Source organism: Ursus americanus, chromosome 21 (assembly GCF_024610735.1).
Source record: "Ursus americanus isolate L20-20 chromosome 21, mUrsAme1.1.p, whole genome shotgun sequence".
Classification (NCBI taxonomy): Eukaryota; Metazoa; Chordata; class Mammalia; order Carnivora; family Ursidae; genus Ursus; species Ursus americanus.
Genome location: NC_142147.1, coordinates 98,249 through 109,910, shown reverse-complemented (window position 1 = coordinate 109,910; position 11,662 = coordinate 98,249). Strand labels below are relative to the sequence as shown.

The 11,662-nt window shown below is 56.4% G+C and overlaps 1 protein-coding gene across 1 annotated transcript; it reads right to left on the bottom strand.

Annotated features, from left to right (window-relative positions):
- Nucleotides 1-959: 959 nt before the first annotated feature.
- On the bottom strand, nt 960-8,674 carry DBNDD1 (dysbindin domain containing 1). Its single transcript, XM_045772686.2, has 4 exons — nt 8,449-8,674; nt 3,267-3,413; nt 2,742-2,882; nt 960-1,984 (listed from the first exon to the last, which is right to left on the bottom strand). The coding sequence occupies exons 1-4, from the start codon at nt 8,672-8,674 to the stop codon at nt 1,827-1,829; spliced, it is 672 nt and encodes a 223-aa protein (XP_045628642.2). The 3' UTR covers nt 960-1,826.
- Nucleotides 8,675-11,662: the final 2,988 nt, after the last annotated feature.

Genomic DNA, 11,662 nt, shown 5'->3' with positions numbered 1-11,662 from the left:
CTCCTCAGCTTTCCCCTTCCCTGTTTGGGCCACTTGGGCACACAGTACACAGGCCCAGGGATGGAGGAGACCTGGCCTGGAATCTTCCGTGAGGGAGGCTCAGGCTTCCCTCCAGAGAGCCCAGTGGGAGGAACTGCCTGGCATGGGGCCCAGGGCCTGTTTTCTGGGCCCCTTGTTTCACGGGTAATCCAAAGGATTGGGGTTTTGGCCTCACCTTTGGCCTTCTCCTCACAGGCCTTACTTGCTGGCTCCCTTCTTGTGACAGGCTGCTGCTGTGGGCCTGGAGCTCCCTGGGAACCCACCTGGGCTGGGAAGACTTGCCGGAGTCACCTTGTGCCTTTCCGGGCCTGCGCTTGGGGTGGGGGACAGGATCTTCACTTCCTGAGGCCTAGAAATCCAGGGCACTTGTCCCTGAGCCATGGCCCAAATATGCAGCACAGAGGAGCCCCCAGTGGCTTCAGCTGGAGGAAGCCCAGAGCAGGAGTTCCGCTGCTAGGGCAGCCGACCCCACCCCCACCCCCCATCACGCACTCCTGAGCTCTGGTGTCACCTGGAAAGGAAGAGACAGTGCTTGGGCCTTAGGAAGAGGTGAGATTTTAATCCGAGTTTTTGTACATAAGCTCTGTGGAAGGAAGCTGTAGCAGGAAGGCTGGAGACTGGTGAGCATGACCCTGGTGGGTGGGGTGGGTGGGGCATGCAGCTGCCCTTACGGGGTTTGATCGTAAGTGAACCTCTGGATGACGCCTGGTAAGCATCCCTCAAGTTGGCACTCATCGTGTGGAGGGAGCAGGCAGTGTCCCTCAGCATTTCTGAGGCCTGTTTTCTCAGCGGGGAACTTGCCTTTAGCTGCACACGGTGGGCCTAGGGCACGTCCATGGCTTCTACAGAAGAGCAGGTTTTCCTCCCCTAGAAATACTTGAGTGGGGAAGGGGTCAGGGCAGGTTGGCCTGGGGACCAAAAACAAACTTACACATTTATTTTTTCTTGGACTTGCTGTCAGACCAGAGCCTCTTCCATCTCCTTAGGTCATAGAAAGCAGCAATGGGAGCAGCTGAGCCTCGTCCCCTTAAGTTGGGGACTGGGGGCTGTGCCAGGGTCCCCTCATGTTCCCAGTCCCCCTCGGGCTGCGCTACCCCAGGCCAGGACGCCAGCCAAGGGCATGCCTGTGTGTGCATTTGCGTGACAGTCTGTGGGGATGTGTCCCAGGCAAGGGCAGACCCCACCTACCCACTCTCCCAACCCACAGTCTGAGGCAGTTGTGCCATATTTGGTGTTCTGTGCGGAGGACAGTGGGCCCGGCTGTCACACACACACTACAAGAAGCAGGGTCTTAGGGCCTGGGGAGGTGGCCCTGGTGCCAGCAGTGCTCCCTGGGTGGTAAGAAGAGGATGGGACTGAAAGGAAGGTGGTGGTGTTCAGAACGGACTCCCCTCCCCACATTCTTGGCTGGAGAGCAGAGCATCCCATGGGCCAGAGCGCGGTGTGGCCTTTCCCAGACCAGAACCCTGAGACCCTTGGGGGTTTTGCAGAGAAGCGCTCTCTGGCTTAGGTCCCCCTCTACCCGCACCCACTCAGGAATCTTGTGGCAGATGAGAGCACCAGTCCTGCAGACAGAAGTTTCCAAGAGGCCTAGGCCACTCCCACCTCATCCTTAGGCGCCGTCGTCCCTGATCCACGGACTGGAAAGGAGCGGGCATAAGGCCACTGGGCTGTGCTTGTGCTGGGGTGCCCCGAGAACCTGGCCCAGAGCCACATGGGGTGGGCAGAGTGTCCATCAGGTCAGAGCCGTCCAGATTTGCACTCCCTTGGCCCCAGGGCCGGCTGGCCTAGTCCTCCTTGGGCCTCTCCACGGTGAGAAATGTGTCCACAATTGCTGGCTGGCGCTCCGGGTCCCCAAGCAGTTGCTTCTCTCGGTTCTGCTCAGCCCTGGTTCGTGTCCAGGAGGGGGAGCGCAGACAGCTGGCTCGGGGCAGTGGGTGCAGGCCTGATGGGAACACAGGGGTCAGGTCACTCCTGCAGCTACGGGGCTGGGGTCCCCTGGGTGATTAGAAAACACAAATGCCAGACCACCAGCAATGTGGATTTGTGGGTCTGGGTGCAGCCCGGGCAAAGGCTTTTTTGATGCCCAAGGAGGGTCCCTGTGCAGCTGAGACCCCACTCTGCGTGTGAGCCTGGCCCCAGCAGCCAACTGCGCCCTTGCCTTCCCAGGGTGCAGACTCTGTAGGGCTGGGATCTGAGCACCGCCTTCCCACCCCCACCTGCACAAGGTGTGAGAAGGGAGAGAAGAAGGTCGCTGGGTCCCCATACCCCCACTGGTGGTCTTGCCATTTCTGGGGCCCTCGAGGTCTTGGGCCAAGGGCAATACTTCCTCAGGAACCGAAGGGGAAACTAAGGGCTGAGCTGTGGGGCCAGGGCTGATAAAGGCCACCCTACTTTGCTTGGCCTAACTTGTGATTAAATTCACATGTAGTAGATTTTGCTTTTGATGGGACTATGACTTTGGCCTTTTGTTGGCATTTGGAAGGGAAAATTGAGGAAAACAGGAGGAAAGTTCTGTGAAGTTGGGCGAATAGACATGTAAAATGCAAACTATTGAATGAGATGGCGCGGTGACGAGCACCGATTTTGACATACGTGTGAGAAAAGTATTTTCAAAAATAGGGGTTGTGGAGAGCCGTGTTCCATGGGGTTGGGCCCCAGGCCCGCCTCACACCACTCGCCGCGCCCCAACGTCAGCCCACCTGCTGGCGATTCACCGGCCAGGCTCTCGTCGTCTGAGTCAGCAAAGACCTCGGCCAGCTCCTGGTCAGACATGTCGGTCAGCTCGGTGAGGTCCAGGAGGTCAAAGTGCACCTCCAGGGAGGAGACGCTGCTCAGGGGCTCTGTAGGGCGGGGGGAGGGGGTGCTCATCACAGGCACAATCTGTCCACCCAGAGACAACCCCCCCCCGACTCCGCCCCCGACGAGGCCTGGGAAAGAACCAGAGCTCTGCGTGAAGCCCCGCGGGGTCAGGATAAGATGGGGCAGACCCAGACCCCCATCTGCTCTCCACACTCAAGACTAAATGCCTTCTAGTGTCCCCCATTCCGCAGATGGTATAGCCAAGGCCCACAGAGCCTGAGCTGTAAGAGCTCAGCAGCAGCAGCACCCCCCTCCCCCACACACACCTGGGGGAGTGTTTGGACAGGATGTGGACCCTCCCCTCCATTTCCCAGAGGGCTCATGGTCCCTGCGGAGCACGTGCTGGGCAGGTCAGCTGTACTTACGCCTCCTCTCTGTGACCTGCAGGAGCCCCGGGGCTGGTATTGGGATGCCCCCCTCCTCCTCTGCTGTGGGTGAGTGGCAGCTGTCCCCTGTCCCATGGGCCAGGGTGCCCTGGGCTGCCTGTGGCACCTGAACCTCCTGAACTATTTCTGCAACAAAAGACAGAAGGTGTTACCTGGGAGGAGAGGTGCTGGCGGGGATGACCTGAGTCCTTGGCTCACTGGGCCCCCCTCTGAGGCTCTGGGCAGTGACCAGGGTTGCCTGGGGTAGGTAGTCTTGGGCTGGGGTCGCAGACAAAGGCCACTGGGTGGAATGAGGAAGGGCGTGTCTGACACTGTCCTCTGTCTCTACTTTTAGGTCCAACCAACGGCCCAGTGGTCACTTTTGCATTTCCTTGCCTTTTGGGTCTCTGTGATCCAGAATGGCCCCTGCTTGCCTGCCTGTCCTCTGTGGATGGACTTACAAAAACCCATGTTGTCATGTTTGAATGCATAATTATTTATTTTCATAGTAAAAGAGACGGGATGTTCCTCTAGGTTTTTTCTATGTAATTTTTTGGGAAAGATTTAATTGCTTATTTTTTACATTTGACGATTTTTTTTTTTTTCAGTTGAGAGCAGTAGGCCCTGTGGGCAATCTGCTTGATAGAGACTGCTGCTCTGAGATGGACCCCTTCCCCATAGAAGCACCAACCCCACCCTTCTGTTGGTTGGGCCAACACCTTGACCTCTTAGCTCACATCCCTCCATCCGTATCTCCTACCACTTCCTCTAGAATGTGCCAGAGCCCGTCCACATCTCCCCCTCCTGCTGCCTCACCTTGTCACTCCCTGAACTCAGCCAGAGAACCTGTCAGGCATGTCCCCTGAGGCCCCCCCAAGTACCCATTGTGGGCCCATAAAGAGTGAACAAATGCCCTCTGACTCCCCTCAGCAGTGCCCTGTGATGCACCAGGGTGCATGCCTGTCTTGTCTAGGGGAGCTCCGTTGGGCCCCCAGTGCCGGCAGCTGCCTGCCAGGGTTAGGCCTTTCCTCAACAGTGCAGTCAGCAACCAGGATGCTGCCCAGCAGGTCCTGTGTCTGCAGGGTCTCCAGCTCAGTGGGAAGATAAGCCATCCATTTACAGCTGTGGAGCCAGCTGGGCAACACCCGGCCTCCTCTAGGAGGGCAAAACCCTCCCTGCGAAGCGTGGCTGAGGGAAGATGGGCCCAGAGACCCGCCCATGCTATCCACATCATCACATGGCGTTTGGGGCTGGCCAGGCTGGATGGAGCTCAGGGGATCTGGTTTCTACTTCTCTGATGCATTTGGAACGTGACTTCTGAGTATCCTCAGAGGGTAGAGTTACACCCACCAGTGTCCTGGCCCGCCCAACCCAGCAAGGACACCTTCCTTCCCAGAGGGCATGAGCTGGGCCTTGAACCTCTGACCAGCCATCTCTGTCCAGAGTCCTTGAGGACCCTCTACTCTGTGGGAACCTGCTTTGTTTCCTTGAGTGGGGAAGTACGGCACCTTGTCCCTCTCTGAGGGTGTATGACGGGCTCACATCACACTGGCCTGTGCTGTCATAATTCTGAGACGCTTCCCTGCACGTGGCCCATGTTGATAGTTGAGGCAGGGGGACACGGTAGGGGATACACATCACACAGATGTCATCAGGACTTTGCCACTCTGAGTGGGCTGGGAGAAGCCGCTGAAGGGTTTTGAGCGGAGTAGGACAACATCTACCTCTATCTTCAGGAGATGCATGCTAGGTGGGAAGGATGAAGTCCACAGGTGTTGACAGAGGGCAGGGTGAGGGGCAAGCACCACTACAGATGCTGGGGTTCAGGGGTCTTGGATGGCCTAGACCGTTGTACTCACTGTAAGAAGCACATGTCAACAAATGTCAGTATCCCTGTAAGAGCCAAGCATCTATGGTCGATGGCTAAACAAAATGTGCTCCATCCACGCAAGGGGATATTACTCAGCCATAAAAGAGAAAGCGAGCACTGACACATGCTACGGCACGGATGAAGCTTGACAACATCATGGTAAGTACAAGAAGCTGGTCACAAAAGGCCGTGTATTACGAAAAGGTTTCTACGAAATGTCCAGAAAGGGCAAAACCATAGAGAGTAGATGAGTAGATTAGAAAAGGCCTAGACAGTAGATAGTTGGTGGTTTCCAGGAGCTGGGGTGTGTGTGGAATGATGGTGACTACTCATGGGTATGGGGTTGCTTTTTGGGTTGATAGAAATACTCTAAAATTAGGTGGTGGGGGTGGTCGCCCAGTTTGTAAATATACTAAAGGTACTGAACTATATGCTTTAAAAGAGTGAGTTTTATGATAAATCCTCAGTGGAAACAACGGTTGATTTTGGATGGAATTGAAGGGCAAATCCAGGAGGACCTAAGACATCAACGAGCATTTGCTGTGCACCTATGATGCGCCAGGCACCAGGCTCAGAGGCTGGGAGTGGGTAAGAGAAGTGTGACCTCTAGGACCTAGGCTTGGTCCTGGCACATAGTAGGTGCACCATAAATGTTTGTCCAATGAATGAATAAGCCCAAGGCCCCACACCATAGTTTCTGAGTGGCTGTGCTAGGAATCACCTGTCTATGGGTGAGACCCACAGCTCTTCCTGGGGTATGAAACAGGAGTGATTGCAGAGGCAGGCAAGGGGGGGGGGGTGCTTGGTGCCAGGCTCAGCAGGGGCACCTGGGGCCAGGGTGCAGGGTAGCAATGCCGTGATTCTCAGCTCAGCGCAGCCCCCATCAAGCCCCTGCAGGGGCCGCCGCTGCCCTGACCTGTGCCTGCAGCAAAGCAGTGCCCCATGGGGACCGCAGTTGGGTTAGCACAGTTCTGCCCCCAGCACTGATGGCTGATGTGATGGAGATGATAGGGTTACCTCGAGCTAGGCTGCTGACCTATTTTCCAGCACATTTGTGTGAGAACTTGGCCCAAATCTTAAGTTCCCTGCTGTGTGTCCTGGGCCTTGCCCTAAGCAGCAAGGAGGCGCTCTGCATGAACAGATGAACAAATTAATGAAGCGAATAAATGAATATTATATACAACAAAATGGCAGTGGGGAGACAGAGATGGTCACAGAGATGGACACCTGTACCCTAGCCCCTTGTCCTTGGACGTTGAGGGTGCTGGGTGGGCCCTGCCAAGGCGCAGCCTCCTGAACACAGGGCCGTGGCCTCTCTCTCCCTCTGGCTGTTAGGACAGACTTGGAGTTGGGTGGGTCCAGAACCCTGGTTGACCAAAGGCCCAAGCTAGGGCCCTTCAAGAATCACACTGCCTCCCTTCTCATCTCCATGTCTGCACACTTTGATATTAAGAAATAATTGTTAATTAGTTTAGGTGCAAAAATGGGATTTTCATTATGCTCTGTGAAAACCTTATCTTTTAGAGATACTTCCAGAAATACTTACCGATGAAATAATATGTTGAGATTGGCTACAAATTACTACTGAAGGGAGGCTGGTGGTGGTCTGGTTGAGCAGGCTGGGAGGGGACACACGGAGCTTTACCACATTGTTCTACTTTTTGTGTGTCCCACATGCTCCAACATACAGTTTTCAAAAGTCAGTGAACTGAGAGAATGACAGTCACAGCCATCCCTCCATGATGTCGTGAGACCCCACGGCATGGAGGTCACCAGGCCACTGTGTAGGCAGGGAATGGCTCACCAGAGTATGAGCCCTCTCAGTGTGGCCCCCTCCATGCTCCCACCCTGACTCCTGCACAGAGAAGGCACCTGATAAATACATACCTAAGTGTGGAATGAGTGCGTGAGATTTAGAAACAGCTGGGTCACAAAGCCCCTCTCCCAAACACCTGCCCTCCCTATCTCAGGGCTCCCATAGCCCTGCAGGGGAAGTGAGCCTGTCCCCACTGACAGAAGTGGACACAGAAACTGAGGGCCAAGCTCTCAGAGCTCTGTGCTCCCCAGCCCTTGCCCTCCAAACCTTTCCCATCACATCCCCACATAGCTGCCACTGGGAAGTCCTAGGGTCCTGGGGCTGTCAGTGGCAAGGAAAAGCTGGATCCCTTAAGCAAGTGACAAAACAAAGAAAACCCACACCCACCGGCTCTGGGTGTGTCTGATGGTGTTTGCCGGGTGGGTGACAAGGGCCCTCAGACAGCTGCTGGGTTGCACCTGCCCAACTCAGACCACACACAGCAGTGGGTGGGCCCATTGCTTCAGGACACCCCCTGGGGGCCATCCCTTTGGGCTCCAGATGAGGTCGCTGATGTGGCTGGGGTCCCTCCGCGGGTCCCTGCGTGGTCAAGAGTGGCTCCCTGGGATGGGACCTTCAGGAAACCCATGATGCATCTGGGGCCTAGCCAGACGGGTGGAGGCGCTGATGGAGCCCGAACACTCTTCCTGAAAAGGACTCTTGAGGTGGGGGTTCCTAGAGTTTTCCTCCCGTCACCAGCTGCCGCCCTGCCTGAGCCAGACTCCAAAGAGAGGAGACCTAGGTAGAATCTCAGACGTCAGAGTCACCGAGAGCGGACAGGGGCTTCGAGAATGCCTCTCTCCGTGCACACCTGCCCTCCCAGAAGTGAGCGCCCCTGGGCCGCGCCCTGGCCGACAACCCCTGCAAGCATGGGGCAGGCCCCCCCCGGCAGGCCAAGCCGGGTGCAACGCCCCCCTTCCCCCAGGCCCGATCCCAGCGCGGTGCCCTGCAGGATCCCAGCGGCGGCCTCCCTGACCTAGCCCCCGGCGAATAGCGACTGGGGCGAACAAAGCAGATGCGCGGCCCAGGAGGGCAGCGTCGACCCCCACGCCTCGCGGAGCTGGACCCCAAACTACGGCCCAGACACGCCCCATGCCCAGACCCCCGGAACCCCGGCTCTGCTGGTTTGGGGTTCAGCACGAAACTCTGGGCCAACCACCCAGGAGCGCGCCTGGCGGCTGTCAGGACTGAAAGCGCAGAGGACAAGGGGGCGGGGACGCGATGTGTGCGCCCCCCGCCTAAAGCGGGGGCCGTTCCCGGGAGCTGCCCCGGGCCCGGCTTCCCCCAGCGCCAGGCCAGGCTTCCTCCGGCTCCGGCCAGGCTCAATTCGGAGCCACCGGGGGGTCTGGCGCGGCCCCCGGGAGCGGCCGATGAGTGGGCTGGGGGGAAGGGGGCTGCGTCTGGCTGCGGGAAAAGGCGCAGCTCGGGGACTCCTGGGCACTTGGGGCCGCACTCACCTCCCGGGCCGGCGCCCTCCGGGGGCTCCATGCGGCCGGCGGGGTCTGGGAGGGGCGCGGGCGGCGGTGGCGTCACCCAGCCCGGGCGCCCCTGCAGCTGCGGCGGCGACTCGGCCCCAGCTCCCGGCGCAGCGCATCGGGGCAGCAGCCGGGGGGCCGCGGCGGCAGGGAGGAGCCCGCGGGGCGGGGCGCGCAGCTGCTCCGGGGCCCGGGTTCCCCCTAGCATCCTCCCCCCCCTCCCCCGAGCCCGCAGCACAGGTGCGGCCCCGCCCCGCCCCGCGCGCGCCCCCTGCCGGCCCGGGCCCTGCGGACCACCTCTCCCACCGACCTCCGTGGCTGCGGACCCACCCGCATCCGGCGGCGGCCTCCCATCCCCGGTGGGGCCCTTGCGCCCCCTGTGCCCCCAGCGCGCTCACTCCTCCCGCAGCCGCGCCAACTTTCGTCCATTTGTTCACCCCCAGATATTTATGGGGTGCCGGCTACGTGCCGGCGCCTCGCGGGCCAATGGAGAGGCGGCACAGAGGAGAAGCAAAGACGGCGCCCACACCCTTGGTCCCTAAGCAAAGAATTGCAGATTGTGATGAATACAAGGAAAACACTGCGGGTGGGGCTGGGCGAGAGTTTAATGGCGAGGCCGGAGGGGGGTGTGGGTGGGAGATGGGAGGTAGGGAGATGGGAGCGGGCAGCGAGAGCGCCCCGGGAGGGAAGGTAGGGTCTGGGCCCGCTGAGAACGACACACAAGCCCCTGGAATGCGACCCTGTGCCAAGCTCTTTGTGTCCAGTATCTCAGTCATTCCTCCAGAGATCCTAAGAAGACGGTGTCCTGGTTTTCCAGGTGAATAAAATTAGTACAGAGAGGGTAGGTAAGCTGACCAAGGTTGCACAGCCAGGCACTGGAAGCCAAATGATCTGAATCCAAACCCAAAGACTGCGCTTTTAGAGAAACAAAACAAACCGAAGCAAAGCATCAGGGAGAAAGAGTTTGTTCCCAGCTGGGAGTGAAAAGGGCCCACAGAGGAGGGGGGTGGGTATGAACTTGGTGTTCGCAGGAAAGGCAGGTGGTCCATACAGCCTCAGCCAACCAGGGCCCTCACCGCCCAGCCCACCTCCAGTCATACGGAACCCACAGCCTTTGAGACTGTCAGTCAGTGAGGCTGGCTAATAGTTCCGATTTTTCTTTAGTTTACAAAACAAATGAAAACAAAAACTGTGGTCTGCAACCTTTTAAAATGATTTCGTGACTGACTAGAACTAAGGCTTGTTGGGAGCCATGGCCTCCCTGTGACCCCAAAAGGTGGAGAGAATGGCCTCTCAGGGAAGAAACTGAGTTATAGGGTGGTTGGTGGGGACATAAGCAAGCCAGGGAGTGCCCTGGGAAGTTGGGACAGTGGGTGGGCACTGGCTGTTCAGAGTCAGGTGGGTTGGCCAACGGTAGTTCTCAAGATGGTCAGATCAGTTCTGATTCCACTTCCAGAAACGTCCACCCTCAGCAAGACACTCCGCCATCTATACTCCTTCCGCTTGCACCTGGGAGAGGCTTGTGACAGCTCTGGCCAGTAGAGTGTGGCAGAAATGATGCCATGTGACTTCTGAAGTTGTGTCATAAGGAGGGTTCAGCTCTCCCTCCGGAGAACCTGGCCACCTTGTGTGAGGAAGCCCAGGCCACTCGAGAGGCCACCTGTGTGTGCTCTGGCTGGCAATAGCCATTACTTAAGTCTCTCAGCCAATGGGCAGACATGAGATCCCACCTTTGAGCCACCCCTCTGGGGGTGTTCTGTGGAGCTGAGGCGAGCTGTCCCACCGAGTCCTGTCTGAGGTGTAAATTCGTGAGCAAAAGAGATATTGCCACTGTATTAAACCACTACTTTTGGGGGTTGACCTGTTACACAGTCATAGTAACTGTAATAGCAATTGTTTAATAATTATCCCTTTTTGAGAGACGAAGAGGTGGATAGAGAGGGGGTCTTGTCAAAGGCATCCTAACGGGTAAGCAGCAGGTGATCTGATTCTAGAGGCCAGTGTGCACTGATTTTTCACTTTTCATGAAGAACATTTTTTTTAAAGATTTTATTTATTTATGTGACAGAGAGACAGCAAGTGAGAGAGGGAACACAGGAGGGGGAGTGGGAGAGGAAGAAGCAGGCTCCCAGAGGAGGAGCCCGATGTGGGACTCGATCCCAGAACGCCGGGATCACGCCCTGAGCCGAAGGCAGACGCATAACGACTGAGCTACCCAGGCGCCCCTTCATGAAGAACATTTTCAAACAAAAGGACAGAGACTAGCACGATTAACCTGCGTGTACCCATTACCCCATCACCGAGATTGAGTAGTTACCAACTCACCGCTGATCTCGTTCTCTCCCTACTGTCAGTCACCTCCCTCCACTGCTGGACTGTGCTTGTTTTGAACAGGGGGCTTGAACTTATGACCCTGCCATCAAGACCTGAGCTGAGATAGAGTCGGACACCTAACCAGCTGAGCCACCCAGGCACCCCTGCTAGATTCTTCTGAAGCAAATCCTACACATTATATAATTTCATTTGTAAATACTTCACTATTGATCTCTAAAAGAGAATCCAAAAATAAAAATAAAAAAAAAATAAGAGAGAGTCCAGTCTTCATAAGCACTCTATTATTCTAACATCCAGGCATCTGTTGAGTTGATGTAGTGGCCCTGACCACCTGACCACCAAGCAAGCAGGCATTAGGAAGAGCCAGACATTAGACAACATGGGCAGTGGGTCTGTATGTATCCACATTTGCTTTGTGATTTTGCAGGAAACTCAGATGCCATTTATCTGGGTTTCAGAGCTGCACAGCTTGATGCTGAATAAAAGTATCTTGAGCCACACATGTAAAGAAAAGGCTCTTTTCTAAGAATCTGAACTCAAATCCAATATGAAAAGCACAGGTCACTGTGGGCCTTGTCAGGAGCCCAGGGAGTTGTCAGCCAGGGCTCCCTTGAACTATTCATCTATGCAATCCATACCGATAAACTCAGCGGCGCTGTTGGTTTTGACAAATGAACTCCCTGCCTTGTTATCCTCAGCTAACCCTCTTATTCTTGCCCTTTTTGCTGAAAGGAATTAATGTTAATGCATTTATTTAATTCAGAGATCCCAGACTTCTAAAGCAAAAAAGCCAATCAGCATGAGGCACGTAGCATATTGGGTCCACCAGAGTAAGGGTTAAATAACAATAATTACCCCTCTG